General features: G+C 41.9%; 1 protein-coding gene across 2 annotated transcripts; it reads left to right on the top strand.

Moving 5' to 3' along the window:
- Window positions 1-2,341: 2,341 nt before the first annotated feature.
- LOC106570070 (CUB domain-containing protein 1) lies at window positions 2,342-17,897 on the top strand. Of its 2 annotated transcripts, none has more exons than XM_014142025.2 (11): window positions 2,342-2,401; window positions 9,554-9,787; window positions 10,062-10,412; window positions 10,534-10,743; window positions 10,910-11,266; window positions 11,418-11,780; window positions 12,259-12,456; window positions 12,689-13,051; window positions 13,691-14,047; window positions 16,288-16,372; window positions 16,509-17,897. In XM_014142025.2, the coding sequence occupies exons 1-11, from the start codon at window positions 2,371-2,373 to the stop codon at window positions 17,017-17,019; spliced, it is 3,060 nt and encodes a 1,019-aa protein (XP_013997500.1). In that variant the 5' UTR covers window positions 2,342-2,370; the 3' UTR covers window positions 17,020-17,897. The 2 variants fall into 2 exon arrangements, with proteins under 2 accessions (XP_013997500.1, XP_013997499.1); XM_014142024.3 differs by having other exon boundaries at window positions 2,383-2,612.
- Window positions 17,898-18,076: the final 179 nt, after the last annotated feature.

The following is an 18,076-nucleotide window of genomic DNA, read 5'->3' as shown; positions in this document are numbered from 1 at the left end:
CGTAATGAGTATGGATGTCAGTTCGGTTGTCATCTGAGACATTATGACTGATGACAGGACGACAGGACGACATAAACTGTACCTGAGAAAGTATACACCCTCTAGTTATCAGAGTAACATGGAATTGTTATGCAATTGAAATGTTTGATATTGAAATTGTTTGTTAGGAGATTAAATGTAATTTTAGCTTCCAAATGAGAGAATTGGGTTTTCATAAGGTAAGTGCCCTGCTTGATCAGTGGCCCACCCCTGTGAAGAGACAGGGGTTATAAACGATGAAACACATCCTTCCCCCTCTCCACTATATAAGCCTTTGACGAAAAGATAACCACATGTTCCAGTACGTGAGGTCTGCAGCCTCTACGTTAGAAGGACACACGTCAAGTACAGAACTAAGCCAACAACGGCGTGAGCTTTGGTAGCGAATGGTATGAACTTTGAGCTTATTCACTACAGAAGTGATACTTCCTAGCCGTTGAGTTAGCAGCGGCCGCTGTAGACGGGGGCTAGGAAAGGACGGACGACGGACCCAGTCTAAGAGAAAGATGAAGATACCACCACGTATCCAATTTACCACCAGAGACATTCTTCCGAGGACAGGAAGATCTGTTGGCCAACCCGGCCAGCATCTACGACCAATATACCGAAGCGCAGCTCAGAGTAAATATTTATTGCATTTTCCTATTCCAAATGGGCGGTCATTTAGAATGCATAAGATAATGTATTTACGATAGGAACAAAGAAACAGCGCTATGCTAAGTCTTCCTGCTCTTTCATTCAAGCCCAACCCCCTTTCCTTTGTGTAACCAGCCATCATACAGGTTCCGTCCACCGGGACGTTTTCTGTATGACATCATTTGTATTCTGTGTATTTGTAATTCTGTGTGATTAGTTTAGGTATTTAGTAAATAAATAATTAAACCCAATTTTGTATTGCTGATTCAACTTGTTAGCCAGGGTTCGTGAAGATAGCCAAGAATTTACAACTTTCATTATGAGACTGAAAATAAGATAAGGGTTAATATTGACTGCTATCGATGTAAAATATGACTAAGTATTTTAAGAGTTTATTCGGAAGATAACGGCTCTATAAACGTTATTCCGTGGTGCCCCGACTTTCTAGTTAATTACATTTACATGATTAGCTTAATCAGGTAATATTAATTACAGAGAAAGGATTTTATAGGTTAGCATGTCATATCACTTAATCCGGCATAGCCAAAGACACGACACCACTGAGTCGATGATGGCTCTGAAAGCCTTTTGGAGTGGGTCTGTGGACTTTTCCATGTGAATGTTATAGTCACCAAAAATTTGAATATTATCTGCTATGACTACAAGATCCGATAGGAATTCCGGGAACTCAGTGAGGAACACTGCATATGGCCCATACATAATAATAATAAAATGCTAAGAGAAAAAAATGTAAAGTACAAATAATAATTATATGTACACACACATATAAATGCAAACACCACAGAAGGCTGGTGGGAACCTAATTGGGAAAGCGGCCCACGGCTATGACAGAAGCAGAATGGCACAAAACACCAACTTGCTATCCAGGTGTCTGATGCCAATAATGTAAGAATTGAGAAATAAATAACGAAACAAAACAAAAATGGGGGAATATAAGTATATCCATCCGAAAGTGTCAATGACCAAACCTAGAAGGCCACTCAAACAGGCATCGCTCTGAACTCCAACGACAGATCAGTCGTCCAGCCGGAATGACAGTGAAAATAACGTTAAATTTATTGTAAGTTTTGTAGGCACTTTCCTGGGGAACATGTTGAATTCAAATTTGTACGAGATGGATTTAAAAACTGGTAAATCACAAGAAATGGTTATTACATGATTCCATAGCTGTTATTTCATAGTTTTGACGCTTTCACTATTATTATACAATGTAGAAAATAGTAAAATTAAGAAAAACCCTTGAATGAGTAGGTGCGTCCAAACTTTTGACTGGTACTGTAGCTTAAAATGATTACGTAGATGCAGAGTTACTAATTAGCTAAAATGCTAAAGTTGTCCATTATGAGATTGGAACACAAATGGGGGGTGGACCAGTATGACAAAAAAGTATGAAAATGTATGCACTCACTATTGTCAATCACTCTGGATGATATCATCTTCTAAATGACTAAAATGTAAAAAAAAAAAATGTTTTGCTATATGTTCACGTTATACACCAGATCAACCACCCTGCTTTTGTTTTTGCCTTAAGTAACATCTGTGTTATGTAACCATACCAATACTAAACCTACTGTATCGTACCAATTTGAGTGTCCTGGATTTTCGTTTACTATGTACGTCTAGTCTATGAGACCAGCCTGTCAACTACAACATTCGGTCAAGTTTCAACAGGTTATGGTGCGTACACGCCCTCTGCGTGTAACAGGTAATGTATATCAGGAAGTTACTGCTCTGTCACCGCCATCGAAAATGTTTTAACCTGGGATTTTACAAAATGCAAATATCGTGGGTTTGATAACATTTATTCAGAATCATTTAGGCACATCTCTTTGTTGTTTTATGAGTGGACATGCGGCTCACAAAAAATTGCGTTCGAGCGCTCCTGGGAATTGTGACTTTGCTCCTCAACCTGTCAGGTGAGAGAACGTTCAAACATTCTTTCAAATTTAGCAGGCAGGCGTTAACAATCAGCTGCTAATTATGTATTGAGTGTGGCTTTCCCATTATCAATGTTGCAAAATATGTCGATAAAGTAAATAATTATATACTAAAGTGGTTACTAGTTTTTAGTTTGATATAAACTACAGTTCAAAAGTTTGGTCACTTAATGTCCATGTTTTTGAAAGAAAAAGACTTTTTGTCAATTTTTAAAATAACATTAGATCAGAAATGCAGTGTAGACATTTAATGTTGCGGGTACATTAAATAGCACCCGCAAAATACCAGTCTCAACGTGAAATGGCTAGCTAGTTAGCGGTGGTGCGCTAATAGCGTTTCAATCGGGTGACGTCACTCGCTCTGCGACCTTAAGTAGTTGTTCCCCATGCTCTGCAAGGGGCGCGGCTTTTGTGGCGCGATGGGTGTCAGTTATTGATGTGTGCAGAGGGTCTCTGGTTCAAGCCCAGGTTGGGGCAAGGAGAGGGACGGAAGTTATACTGTTACAGAGGCAACTCCGGGATTCTGGCCTAGGCAGAGTTTCAAAGAAAAAGCCATATCTCAGACTGGCCAATAAAAATAAAAGATTAAGATGGGCAAAATAACAGACACTGGACAGAGGAACTCTGCCTAGAAGGCCAGCATCCTGGAGTCACCTCTTCACTCATGATGTTGAGACTGGTGTTTTGCGGGTACTATTTAATGAAGCTGCCAGTTGAGGACTTGTGAGGCATCTGTTTCTCAAACTAGACACTAATGTACTTGTCCTCTTGCTCAGTTGTGAACTGGAGCCTCCCACTCCTCTTTCTATTCTGGTTAGAGACAGTTTCTGCTGTTCTGTGAAGGGAGTAGTACACAGCGTTGTACGAGATATTTTGTTTCTTGGCAATTTCTCGCATGAAATAGCCATCATTTCTCAGAACAAGAATAGACTGACGAGTTTCAGAAGAAAGTTCTTTGTTTCTGGCCATTTTGAGCCTGTAATCGAATCCACAAATGCTGATGCTCCAGATGCTCAACTAGTCAAAATAGGGCCAGTTGTATTGCTTCTTTAATCAGAACAACAGTTTTCAGCTGTGCTAACATAATTGCAAAAGGGTTTTCTAATGATCAATTAGCCTTTTAAAATGATAAACTTGGATTAGCTAACACAACATGCCATTGGAACACAGGAGTGATAGTTGCTGATAATGGACCTCTATACGCCTATGTAGATATTCCATAAAAAAATCTGCCGTTTCCAGCTACAATAGTCATTTACAACATTAACAATGTCTACACTGTATTTCTGATCAATTTGATGTTCTTTTTAATGGACAAAATGTGCTCTTTCAAAAACAAGGACATTTCTAAGTGACCCTAAACTTTTGAACGGTAGTGTATTTGCTAAAAAAGTGAGTAATTATTTACGCTATTTCATGTAATCTGTAACAGCATTCTGCATATTCTTGATCCACTGCAATTGAAAATAGTTTAGATGGGTTAGACAGTATATTTGCCCCACTTGCTTACAGCTAGCTGCATTATGGTCAGACAGGCTTACTGTGGAGCCAGCATGAGCTATGGCTCGGAAAACGTACCTCAATCCAGGGATGAGACATGCGTTGTACTCCAAATTATCCCAATTGTTACACCACAAAGATTGAGCGACTGCTGAAAAACTAGCAGTCGTTCAATCTTCTCGATGTAACAGTTGGGATAATGGGACAATTCGGAGTACAACGCATGTCTCATTCCTGGATTGAGATATGTTTTCCGAGCCATATCTCACACAGGCTTAATCTACACAGGAAGCCTGACTGTGCAGCTGTAAGCAAGCGGGTTGGATATGATTACAGGGTGAGGAAACCAATATGTCATTCTATAATTTGGGTGAAATATCCCTGAAAAGTAATCAATTAAAATACATAAAAAATACAAAATTCATAAATTAAATGTAAGAAAATTGTTATTGAAATCAAAATACTACTCATATTACAGAGCAAGCGGTAAAGCTTAATATTTTTGCTTTGTAGCAACTGGCTATGTAAAAGGACCCATGAGCACCAAAATGCAAGAGTCTATATTTCTTTGAAAGTAAGGTATATCAAGCAGATGGAAAAGGGTTTTAGAAACATCTACCAGAAAATCTTAAAGGTATTAGAAATATATCAAAACACTATAAATGTTGAAGTTAAGACCCTTGCCAAATAATATCAACATTTAGATTAACTTTAGCAGAAATGATTTGCCTCTAGTAAATTTAAGAAATATTGCCTAGGGTCTTGTCATCCTGTTACCAAAAACCCACATACACTATAAAGTTGAAGTCAGAAGTTTACATACACTTAGGTTGGAGTCATTAAAACTCGTTTTTCAACCACTCCATAGATTTCTTGTTAACTATAGTTTTGGCAAGTCGGTTAGGACGTCTACTTTGTGCATGACACAAGTAATCTTTCCAACAATTGTTAAGAAAGATTATTTCACTTCATCGCAATTCCAGTGGGTCAGAAGTTTACATACACTAAGTTGACTGCCTTTAAACAGCTTGGAAAATTCCAGAAAATTATGTCATGGCTTTAGAAGCTTCTGATAGGCTAATTGACATAATTTGAGTCAAATGGAGGTTTACCTGTGGATGTATTTCAAGGCCGACCTTCAAACTCTAATATCGGTCCCATAACATAATATCGGTCCCATAACTTGAATTGGATTTGTGCCACAAATACTAAAACGTTAGCATGTGGAAACAGTGCCAAGGAATTGAAACCAAGGCATGGATTGCTGTCATACCTTGTCCATAGACTGCTTACAGTGTAAGGAAGCCAATGTGTAATTTGGGTGAACTATCCCTTTTTAAGCCTCTTTCTGACAAGAACTTCTACAGGCTTTCATATAAAGGTGAAAGCCTGGTAGAGGCTACTCTGTTGGTAATGCTTACAAATTATATTATAACTGTAAAAGTATCAGAGATCCCAATCTGGAACTTTGATATGCCGGTAGAGTATATTTCATTGTTTGGTTATGTTATTACTGTTGAATTGTTAATATGTCGATATGCTATTCAAAGACAAAAGAGATCCTACCATGGTAAGTTTGGGCATAGACCAGTCATCTGACACAGGACTTGATACAGCGTACTTCCTGTCAATTTGAATGTCACAGAAGGGCATTTCCATCAAAAATGACCCATGAGGGCCTCAAGTGGCGCATGAGTGGCGCAGTGGTCTAAGGCACTGCATCGCAGTGCTAGCTGTGCCACTGGAGTTTCTGGGTTCAAGTCCAGGCTCTGTCGAAGCCGGCCGCGACCGGGAGACCCATGGGGTGGCGCACAATTGGCCCAGCATGGTCCGGGTTAGGGGAGGGTTTGGCCGGCAGGGACGTCCTTGTCCCATCGCACACTAGAGACTCCTATGGAGGGCCGGGTACACAGTGTTTCCTCCAACACATTGGTGCAGCTGGCTTTCGGGTTAAGTGGGCATTGTGTCAAGAAGCAGTGCAGCTTGGTTGGGTTGTGTTTCGGAGGACGCACGGCTCTCGACCTTCACCTCTCCCGAGTCCGTATGGGAGTTGGAGCGATGATACAAGACTTTAAATACCATTTAGATATCACGAAATTGGGGAGGAAAAAGGGGTAAAAAACCCCAAAAACAACAGGACCCATGAGCACCAACATACAGAGAAAAGAGTCGGCCCAAGAATTGAACCCTGTGGCACCCCCATAGAGACTACCAGAGGCCCGGACAACAGGCCATCCGATTTGACACATTGAACTCTATCAGAGAAGTAGTTGGTGAACCAGGCGAGGCAATCATTTGAGAAACCAAGGCTATTGAGTCTGCCGATGAGGATGTGGTGATTGACAGAGTCGAAAGCCTTGGCCAGGTCAATGAATACGGCAGCGCAGTATTGTTTCTTATCGATGGCGGTTACGATATCGTTTAGGACCTTGAGCGTGGCTGAGGTGCACTCATGACCAGCTCTGAAACCAGATTGCATAGCGAAGAAGGTAAGGTGGGATTCGAAATGGTCGGTAATCTGTTTGTTGACTTGGTTTTCGAAGACCTTAGAAAGGCAGGGTAGGATAGACATAGTCCCACTGTAGCTCAGTTGGTAGAGCATGGCGCTTGCAACGCCAGGGTTGTGGGTTCGATTCCCATGGGGGGCCAGTATGTAAAAATGCCAGTATGTAAAAATGTAATAAAATGTATGCACTCTACTGTAAGTCGCTCTGGATAAGAGTGTCTGCTAAATGACTAAAATGTAACAAAGCATCCTTCACTCATGCTGCCAAACATACCCTCGTAAAACTGACCATCCTACCGATCCTCGACTTCAGCGATGTCATTTACAAAATAGCCTCCAATACCCTACTCAATAAACTGGATGCAGTCTATCACAGTGCCATCCGTTTTGTCACCAAAGACCCATATACTACCCACCACTGCGACCTGTACGCTCTCGTTGGTTGGCCATCGCTTCATACTCGTAGCCAAACCCACTGGCTCCAGGTCATCTACAAGACCCTGCTAGGTAAAGTCCCCCCTTATCTCAGCTCACTGGTCACCATAGCAGCACCCACCTGTAGCACGCGCTCCAGCAGGTATATCTCTCTGGTCACCCCCAAAGCCAATTCCTCCTTTGGCCGTCTCTCCTTCCAGTTCTCTGCTGCCAATGACTGGAACGAACTAAAAAAATCTCTGAAACTGGAAACACTTATCTCCCTCACTAGCTTTAAGCACCAGCTGTCAGAGCAGCTCACAGATCACTGCACTTGTACATAGCCCATCTATAATTTAGCCCAAACAACTACCTCTTCCCCTACTGTATTTATTTATTTATTTTGCTCCTTTGCACCCCAGTATTTCTATTTCTACTTTGCACTTTCTTCCACTACAAATCTACCATTGCCGTGTTTTACTTGCTATATTGTATTTACTTTGCCACCATGGCCTTTTTTGCCTTTACCTCCCTTATTTCACCTCATTTGCTCACATTGTATATAGACTTATTTTTCTACTGTATTATTGACTGTATGTTTGTTTATTCCATGTGTAACTCTGTGTTGTTGTATGTGTCGAACTGCTTTGCTTTATCTTGGCCAGGTCGCAATTTTAAATGAGAACTTGTTCTCAACTTGCCTACCTGGTTAAATAAAGGTGAAATAAAAAAATAAATATCAAGTTAGGTGACATATGGAAGCTAATAGTCTATTTTTGGGAAATTAAGGCATTTTTAAATCATTTTACATCTTAAAAATGAAAGATTCCTGGATAAACAGATGGAAAGGGGGTCTTAAAAGGTATCAGAAATACATCAAAACACTAACGTTGACGTAAAGACCTCTGCCAACTAATATCAACACATATATTTTTATGTTTTACTTTCTGTAAGTTTAAGAAATATTTCCTTGTGATTCTGTTACCAAAAACTCATACATCTTTAAGATATTTTCAAATTTCTCTCCTTCATGAGGAGGCAGGATAATGTAAGTTCACAGAAGTAACAAGTAATGCCAGACCTACCAATTAGTTAGTGATTTTACACATATACATTTTGTTTATGAATTATTAAGTGATTAAAACTCATAATTCTCTTACCAAATTGAATTACTGCAACTGAATTGGATAAAATGAGAAATCAAAATAGTCACAAACCACAGTTGGCATTTTCTGTTGTCTGGTGGTCAAACCACAAGAGTTTTTAAATTGTCAAGTCTGGACAACGCCTCCCTCTCTCTCCCTCTCTGCCTTTCTCACTCTCCAGTTAATGTCACCTCTCCCAGCTCTTACTGACACCTACCCATGAGCCCCTTCTCTTTCCATTTACTGTAACCAGCATCCTCAACCACTGAGCACCGAATGTCCATGGATGTTGAATAGTAGTTGCAATTTGGTCTCTTCCTGACCTCGATGTTAACATCTACAGACGGACCGGACTATCATAGGCATTTGTTTCACAAGTTTGGATGGTGTTCCGTACAGTGAATAGAGTACAATACAGAGGAGTACAGTAAAGAAGTAGAGTACAGTATGTTGTACTGGGCTCTACTGTACTCTGCTGCACTGTACTGAACTCTACCCTACTGTGCTGTATTGCACTGCACTCTACTGTGCTCTGCTGTGTGATGCCCACTCTTGTGAAGCATGAGGAGAATGACATTCATATCCATCATTTAGTATTTCTGTGTAGTACAGACCAGGAAGCCATTACCATAATTCCGTTACCAGGTGTAAATCCAATTCACTTGCTGTAGTTCAATAACCAAAATAGATTTTTTTTTTTAACTCAAGGTCCCATGTCATAGTTTGACACCCCATTCTTTCTGAAGACATCTTTGAATCTTAATTCAGAGCAGATATTTGAGTTTTTGGAAAACGTGCTTACATAAAAAGAGATTTGACCATATTTCCGTTACCAAAGTTTGCATCTGTACAGTTCTTCCACTAAATTAGTTTTTGTAACATTTTCAGTGGAAATTGTTCAAAGTAGTCCTTGTGCATAGTTGTATGGTTTTGTTAAACTTTGAAATCAATGGTTTTTGTTTGGCATACATTTTTTAAAGTGAAAAAAATTAAGTGAAAGCGTAATTCCGTTACCGTGGAATTGCCCAGAACCTCCATATTTTCCTTTTGAAGGAACATGTAGTGTTCTGTAAGGATGTGTATTTGTGAAATAACTGGTGCAGCCTTAAGTCCAGACATGACAATAGGTTCTAGCCTGCTCCCAATGTTCAGTGAAACTTAACTACTATGTCACTGTTTTATAATCTTTTTTCCCATGTATTTTTGTTACCTTCAGCTCAAAACTCTTAGCCTGTTCATTGACTCAAACAACAGTTTTACTACTCAATACAATGACATAGTAGTGAACTAGCCTTTTCAGTTTGGACTTTTTGCAAAATATTAAAAATAACCTTTTCTTTGTTCTGTTCACTCAGAATGTCTGCGCATGACCGTCCGCCCTGACAAAGATGCTACTGTGACTGTGTCGTCCTCACTGCTCCTTCCATTGGAACAGTGTTCCGTATGCAAGGTCAATGGCGCTGAGAATGACACCCAGACGACCTGTCACTCATCGCTGGCCCTGGTCCCCGATGAGGATGTCACCTTGCTCTTCAACTGCACTGAACCACCACAAAGTGCTTTCGTCATCCAGATCCACAGGAAAATCGGTGAGTCTAGAGAAACTTTCTAGTATTGGATTTCATTTTAGACTGCCAGCTCAATTCGATCAAACCAGTATTGCCGTATTTACACAGTCAAAAATATGTACAACACAGGCAGATGCTTCAGAATTTGGCATCCTGGGGTGGTAGTTGGCAGCGAAGATACTGCATAAAAACAGCTAAGGCTACCTTTCAGATCTGGTCCCAAGGGTGAACCGTTAAGCAGGTTTTGTTTAGGTTTCTTCCCGTCTTACCTGTTATGTGATTTTATTTTACTCAGAATGCACCAATGACACCTGCAGCCCTGCCACAGGTGTGGCTCAGCCTTCCCTCTTCTCAGAGTTCATTAGAACACTCATCTGGGACCTAAGTGTGCCGGAGAAGACCGTTATGAGTTTGGACTTCCCTGGTGACAGGCTGAAGGAGATGACTGAATCAGAGTTGTGTCAAGATGGGTACCAGTACACTGTAACCAGGACCAACACTGAAGGAGAGGTCAAAACTCAGACATACTGCAAGAATGGCCTCGTGGCTCACCTTCATATACCGAGCCAAGCCACGGTGTCTTTGCAAGTTCAAAAAGGCCGAGAGGTGGATCCCTCTATATTCACGGCCAAACCAATAAAGAAACGTAAGCTCTTTCAACTGTTCTGTTCATGTCTAACTCTAATGTGAGAAGTGTATGTACAGTGAATTATCTTTTGTTGAAATCAGATCTATAAATTAGTGCTTACGTTTCAAATTTTCTTCAGAGAGCCGGATGATCTCCGTGACTCCAGAGCCAGACACTATCGTCACCATCAGCAGAAACACCAAAGCCAAAGAGTGCAGTGTGTGTGTTGGGGAGGGGCCTACCTGCAACCCCAAAGAACTTGTCCTAAGAGCTGCCCGCAACACCTCTGTGAAGTTCACCTGCCCACAGCCACAAGATGTCTTCAGTGTGGAGATCAACAGGGAGATTGGTAAGACGCCTCAGACCTATTTTCCTGGCCTCAACAGGGCCCTGACCTGTTTTCTAGTAGCATTTGATTGAGCATGCCTAACACAATGGACCTAATGAAATAGTCTCGAAAGTGCAAAAGCTGCTCATCTGTTAGCTTCACTAATACAATGTTTTTCCTCCTCCAGATTGCACAGAGATTACCTGCACCGGGAACATCGTCCAGGCAGAGTCCTCCCTCTTCCCAGACTTCAACAGAACCTTCACCTGGGACCTGAAGGTTCCACCTGGCCTCTCCTTCCAGCTGGACTTCCCATCGCCGGGAATGAGACAGATTCCACCCTCTGAGACCTGTCCTGACGAGCATACCTACACCATCATCACGTACCAGCGCACCGGGCTCGCCACCATCGGCATTTTTTGCCCAGACGGCAGCGTCACTAGGGTCCAGGTGTTGTACAAGGGCCGGGTGTCCCTGCAGGTCCCTAGGGATAGGAAGCTGGAGCCGCTGGACTTCAAGGTCACTGTCGGACCAGAAATTAAAAGTGAGTGTCTGGCAGCTGTTGGAGGAGCCATAACAAATGAATGCCTGTTGAGGTCACTGAGGTCATCTCTATTAGCTTGTATGTATTCAGTAGACCTCCCTTTACAGAATTACTCATGTCATTATAACTCATTTAACCCCTTTCCTTCCAGTGCTGGCTGTGGTAAAAGTCAACCTACCTCGAGGGGTGTCAGATACAGACTTCCTCTCAGCCAACTACCCTAGAGGTTTCCCTGATGACGACCTGATGAGGTGGGACTTCACGGTGCCCGGCATGCATAACTACACGGTTAACTTCCTGAATCACACAGAGTCTCTTTGCCGGAAGAAGGAAGTGATGGTGATGTACCACAAGGCGCGTGGGAAGGTGGGCATCCAGAAGACCCTGGCGGACCCCCAGCCAACACACAGGCAGGGCAGCTTCACCATGACCTTGTTTAACTGTGAGACAGACAGGACCAAACAGGGCCTGTCCCTCAAATTTAGGGTCTCGGTGATGAGGAGCGGCCATCCAGGTACAAAGGCTATTGGCAATCATAAATTGTTATGACATGATTTGTGTTGTAAGCAATTACAAGTAAGATCCAAAAATGCTCCTTTATTCTATGCATGCCGTCTGTTAAAACAACCCTAGACTTCTCCAAACCAATATAATACTAATATCACCCCTCATAGCCTGGTTCCTCTCTAGGTTTCTTCCTAGGTTTTGGCCTTTCTAGGGAGTTTTTCCTAGCCACCGTGCTTCTACACCTGCATTGCTTGCTGTTTGGGGTTTTAGGCTGGGTTTCTGTACAGCACTTTGATATATCAGCTGATGTAAGAAGGGCTATATAAATACATTTGATTTGATTAATATTTCCATTATAAATGTTTAAAAAACATATTGTGGCCTAAAATTAGCCTGATCATTCATTCAATCAAATGAATTGTGGTGATCGGAGACCTATTTCTCAGAAGATGATTGTGCCTGTTTGTCTTTTATTTCCTGGCTAGTTCTCTGCACTGTAAATTTGTTAGAGGATGAAGGGCTAGTCCTCCACTTTGAGAAGAGGGGATCTGACCCCTACTGTGAGATGAGGAAGGACTCTGTGCTCCAGGAGAAGATCACAGTTCCCTCAGGGACCAAAGCCAGGCTTTCTTTCCTGGACTGTCCAAGTGAAGACCTACGTCTGACAGCCGTAAAAACCATAGGTACTATAACCATACATACATTAGCATTGCATGTATTGCCTCCAAAACATAGAAACTACTATGGACAGTATCTATGCCATTCTCACTTAAGCTTCTTATTAGAGTATATTTGTGACAAAGCTAGAACAAATGGTCTTTGTGTTTTGTTTATTATCTAAAGATGTGATGCTCTAAGAATATGAATGTATGTAAACCCATTATACTATCTCAAGCCTCTGTGGATCTATTCCAGGATGCCAGAGTTTAGACTCGTGCTCCGTGACTGGGACTCTCCTCGTGGTCCCTAAAATGCCGACGTGCCTCCCTACGCTACTCCAAAGCTTCACCTGGCACCTCATTATCCCAGTATATGGCACCGTGGATTTACTGTCCCCCTCAGGAAACCTCAGGCAGTCCCTGCCAGGACAGGAGTGCAATGGCAGTGTCTCCCTTCATGTAGCAGAGGGTGATGGGTCCTCCATTGGCTACTTCTGCTCTGATGGCACCATTCGCAAAATCCAAGTGCACTCCAATGTCTCTGTCACTGCCACAGCGAAGGACCTTAGCCTGATTCAAGGGCCTTTCCTCAATGTGTCCTTCAGTGAAGAAATCTCAGGTATGCTAACTGGTTTCGCAGTTGTTTTTTTCATGTTTTAAATATTTTAAAGTAACTATCCAGTGAAAATCTCACTTAACAGTTCTGTTAACTCATACCCAAATAATGTTGTTGACTCATCCTGTACCTCTATTGGTGGCCAAAGCATACATTCACTTCAAACTTGTATCTCAAACAGACAGTTTCAAAAATGCTTTCTATTTCCTCATAGAGTATGATGTCATACTCCTGAGGAGGATGAGCTGACCAATCAGCGGTCTATTTCTAATGAATATTTTTAATGACCGGTATAAGCCCACACCATTCTGTTGTTGGGGTACACCACCACCATTCCAACACAGAAAAGCTGCTTTTTAACATACCTAATTAAACACAATTGTACGGAAAACTATTTCACTAATTTTGTAATTAATTATAGGTCATATTTCATCGAAGTCTAGAAACACTGGACAGTTTCTTTAATACTCTCTTCACTTACATTTTTATGGTTCCTTGTGTAACATCCACAAGAGGGCACAGACATACAGCAATTGCAAGGGGATTTGTTTTGAAAATGGAGTCAATGGAAAATTACATTCTCACTCTCTTGAAAATGTATTGAAAATGTGTTGTTCTTCATCACTTCCTTTTGTCCCTCAGACAGCATCATATATACAGTCCAGCCCAGAATGGGTTCCCCTGCCCTCCTGGCCACCCCAAACTGGCCCAGCGGCATGAAGCCATACTCCACCGTGTCCTGGATCATCAATCTGCCGGGCCACCTCCAGGCCGACCTGCTGTTGACCAACATCAGCCAGCCCAAGTGTGGCAAGGGGCACACATTCATCAAGGTGCAGACCCTGGGCTCTCCAGAAGAGATATTGAGTCGTAGGGAGGATAAGAAGGAAGAGGACAAGCTGATGGTCCCTGAGAGCTTCTATCTCAACATGTCCAACTGTATGCCGGAGAACGGACACTTCAGTGTGCTCAGCAAGGTTACCCTGCAGAATACTAGCAGTAAGGGATCTGTTTGTAATGTTATGATAGGGTTGTGACTGAATATGTTTGTGCTAAGATATCTGCATAATTCTAGCATTCGTCTCACAAGACCTTTTTGGTTATTTCAATAACTCTTAAGAGATCTAAAATGTCTATATCTTAAATGACATCAATACACGTAGGGCACTTATTAGGGATACTTTATGTTCTCATAATCATCAACACAGTATTTAGAGGTGCTGGCAGCGAAGCTTGACTCAACTCAGAATATATGTTCATCCCTCTACTAAGTGTGAAAAAAGCTCAGCGATATGTCAAGAGATGGAAGAGAAAATCACAACTTTCTAAGAAACACGCGCTCTCAATCAAACCCTAATAACAACTTCTCTTCATGTCAAAGCAGGTGTTGAGATATATATTCATACACACACACACACACACACACACACACACAGTGCCTTCGGAAAGTATTCAGACCCCTCGAATTTTTCCACATTTTGTTACATTACAGCCTTATTCTAAATATTTTTTTCCCTCAGCAATCTACACACAATACCCCATAATGAAAAAGCAAAAACAGATGTTGATACTTTTAGCACAATTTATAAAAAACAGAACTAACTTATTTAAAGTATTCACCCCCTTTACTATGAGACTCTAAATTGAGCTCAGGTGCATCCTGTTTCCTTTGATCATCCTTGAGATGTTTCTACAACTTGATTGGAGTCCACCTGTGGTAAATTCAATTGATTGGACATGATTTGGAAAGGCACACACCTGTCTATATAAGGTCCCACAGTTGACGTGCATGTCAGAGCAAAAACCAAGCCATGAGGTCGAAGGAATTGTCCGTAGCGCATCGAGACAGGATTGTGTCGATGCACAGATCTGGGGAAAGGTACCAAAAGAATTCTGCAGCATTGAAGGTCCCCGAGAACACAGTGGCTTCCATCATTCTTAAATGGCAGATGTTTCGAACCACCAAGACTCTTCCTGGAGTTGGCCGCCAGGCCAAACTGAGCAATCGGGGGAGAAGGGCCTTGGTCAGAGAGGTGACCAAGAACCTGAAGGTCACTCTGACAGAGCTCTAGAGTTCTTCTGTGGAGATAAGAGAAACTTCCAAAAGGACAACCATCTCTGCAGCACTCCACCAATCAGGCCTTTATGGTAGAGTGGCCAGACGGAAGGCACTCCTCAGTAAAAGTCACATGACACCCCGCTTTGAGTTTGCCAAAAGGCACCTAAACACTCTAAGACCATGAGAAACAACTTTTTTGGGGGGGTCTGATGAAACCAAGATTGAACTCTTTGGCCTGAATTCCAAGCGTCACATCTGGAAGAAACCTGGCACCTTCCCTACGGTGAGGCATGGTGGCGGCAGAATCATGTTGGATGTTTTTCTGTGGCACGGACTGGGAGACTAGTGATGAAAACCTGCTCCAGAGCGCTCAGGACCTCTGACTGGGGCGACGGTTCACCTTCCAACAGGACAACGACCCTAAGCACACAGCTTAGACACACGCAGAAGTGGCTTTGTGACAAGTCTCTAAATGTCCTTGAGTGGCCCAGCCAGAGCCCGGACTTGAACCCGATCTAACATCTGGAGAGACATGGAAATAGCTGTGCAGCAATGCTCCCCATCCAACCTGACAGAGCTTGAGCGGCTCTGCAGAGAAGAATGGGAGATACTCCCCAAATACAGGTGTACCAAGCTTGTAGCGTCATACCCAAGAACATTCAATGTTGTAATCGCTGTCAAAAGTGCTTCAACAAGTACTGAGTAAAGGGTCTAAATACTTAGGTAAATGTGATATTTCAGTTTTTTTTATTTTGAATAAATTAGCAAACATTTCTAAAAACCTGTTTTGCTTCGTCATTGTGTGTCGATTGAGAGGGGAAAACAATTTAATCAATTTTAGAGTAAGGCTGTAACAAAACAAAATGTGTAAGTCAAGAGGTCTGAATACATTCTGAAGGCACTGTGTATGTATAACACCATTTTTAATGAAACTGCATGCAATTCAGGTGTGAACCTTAACTCTCAGCATGTATTACTGTCTCTAGTACATTTGAGAAAAGCAATGCAATATGTCAAAGATGAGTGTTTTGAATTGTTACAAGGGTTTATAATGCTTCTATGCAACTGTGTTCCAGCCTGCTCATAAGCCAGCACCTCATTTCATTGCTACTTGCAGCTATATTTGTCTCATTCTTACCATATGTAATCTCTCCGTGTGTGTGTGTGTGTGTCTCTGTAGAGCTGCTCCTGAGCGGCATCCTGGGTGCTGTGGGAGCAGTGCTGCTACTTATGCTTATTGTGCTGACAGTCTTCTTGGTGTTAAGGTGAGAACACCTGCCTCACCAAAACAACCTATATAGCTTTGATGTTGAGGTCATTTTATGACTTGCCCCCCCCCCCCCCCCCATAGTGTGATGTCTGCTTGACTCCACCATTTCTGTTCCTCTTTCGTGCTTACAGGAAGAAGAAGAAAATGATGGTCAATGAGGCTTCCATCTACATAGGGAAAGGGAATATCTTCATCCCAGGCGACCATGTGTTCCCCAAAACTCGGTCGGACAGCGAGTCTCACGTTTACGCCTCCATCGAAGACACCATGGTGTACAGCCACCTGTTGCGCGAGCCCAGCTACGTGGGCGCCGTCCAGGACCACTTCCAAGGACAGCCGGTCGACACCTATCGGACATTCATGGCGCTCCAGGACGGAGTGCCAGAGATCACAGAGGCAGCTGCAGACCATGAGCCTGAACTAGTGCCTGAGATGTACGAGTATAGACCTTTCCTGGACCCGTCGGAAACCTTCATCCCATCAAGACCTCGCACGCCCATTGACCGCCAGGACAGCATGGGCTTCATGGACCGCAGGATGGTAGACAATGAGCTGTACACGTTCAAGAGCACTGGGGATATAAATACGATTAGACTGTCTGGGGCAGACCAAATCCTAGATCCAGAGATCCATTTAGCGTGAGGCGGTACTGTGAGATGGACTACTGTTACTCATTTTTACATAGCTCAAAGTGTTTCAGGTTCACTGCAGTGGAGAAATGGGGTGTAAATGTGCCTTTGCATAACATTCAGGGAGTCTGTATTAGTGGTGTTGTGCCTACTGCACAAAAGCCATCAGACAAATGACTATTACTGCCTTTCATTGGAGCCTCTGAGTCTGTTTCCTCCAAGCTCCTAGAAAGTAATTTCTGAAACAGCACATGGTGTTGCTCTTCTGTGTTTACAATACTGGGCTACTTGGTTTTTGTGTGTATTTCTTGATAGTATTTTAATTGTTTTATATGCTAGTATATATTTAATATATTGAATGTTGCACTGGACACTGGTGTGTCATGGGTTTAAGAGCAAAGCTGCTTGTTTTGTTTGTTAGTTTTGTACCTAGCATTTTTTTGCATTGTTTATGCCTTGTGGCAAGGGTTTTTCTCTGTAAATATGTGTTTTTAAAAATTTCTCTGCCAATTTTTTTATTTTTTATATATAAATTCCTTAGACATTTTAAGTGGTCTGAGTACAGTGTGATATAGTGAATAATACTGTATCTAGGATAGATAAGGGAATCAATCCAAAACAATATTGCTTCAGAAGGTGTCTTGTTGTGATGGGAAAAGTGACATTCTTTCATCCTTTGGCTAAAACCTGTGACCTTTTAAGTCCTGGCTTGTAGTTTGTTATAACCACAGGAACTTCAACCACGGAAGACAGGATGATTGTTTTGAAGGTTTTCATTGGAGTAGTTACCAAGAGGGACTTTTTAAGGGAAACAACCAAACCTTTAGCAAGACGCCAAGGGTCAACAGGTTATGACAATCCTCTTGCGGTAATAAACTTTTGTGTTTACAATTTTGTCTCATCTCTGTTCGAAAGGTTTAAATATATATATATAAAAACAAATAAGTCACTTTCCCCACTACAATATTAAGATTTGATACATGTTAAATGAATGTTTTCCTAAGATGTTTTCTTTGTTCAGTAATGTGAAATAGTTCGGTTTTCATTGTCTTTACATTTTCTTAGACAAA

The sequence above is a fragment of the Salmo salar genome, chromosome 14, assembly GCF_965601325.2.
Source record: "Salmo salar chromosome 14, fSalSal1, whole genome shotgun sequence".
Classification (NCBI taxonomy): domain Eukaryota; kingdom Metazoa; phylum Chordata; class Actinopteri; order Salmoniformes; family Salmonidae; genus Salmo; species Salmo salar.
This window is presented reverse-complemented; position numbering and strand designations above follow the sequence as displayed.

What these genes read in the sequence shown, in the direction of transcription:
- LOC106570070 (XM_014142024.3), top strand. Translation starts at nt 2,546, where the DNA reads ATGCGGCTCACAAAAAATTGCGTTCGAGCGCTCCTGGGAATTGTGACT. An exon ending in GGCCAAACCAATAAAGAAAC is followed by an intron (nt 10,413 to 10,533) that starts GTAAGCTCTTTC and finishes AATTTTCTTCAG; the next exon opens with AGAGCCGGATGATCTCCGTG. An exon ending in GGAGATCAACAGGGAGATTG is followed by an intron (nt 10,744 to 10,909) that starts GTAAGACGCCTC and finishes TTCCTCCTCCAG; the next exon opens with ATTGCACAGAGATTACCTGC.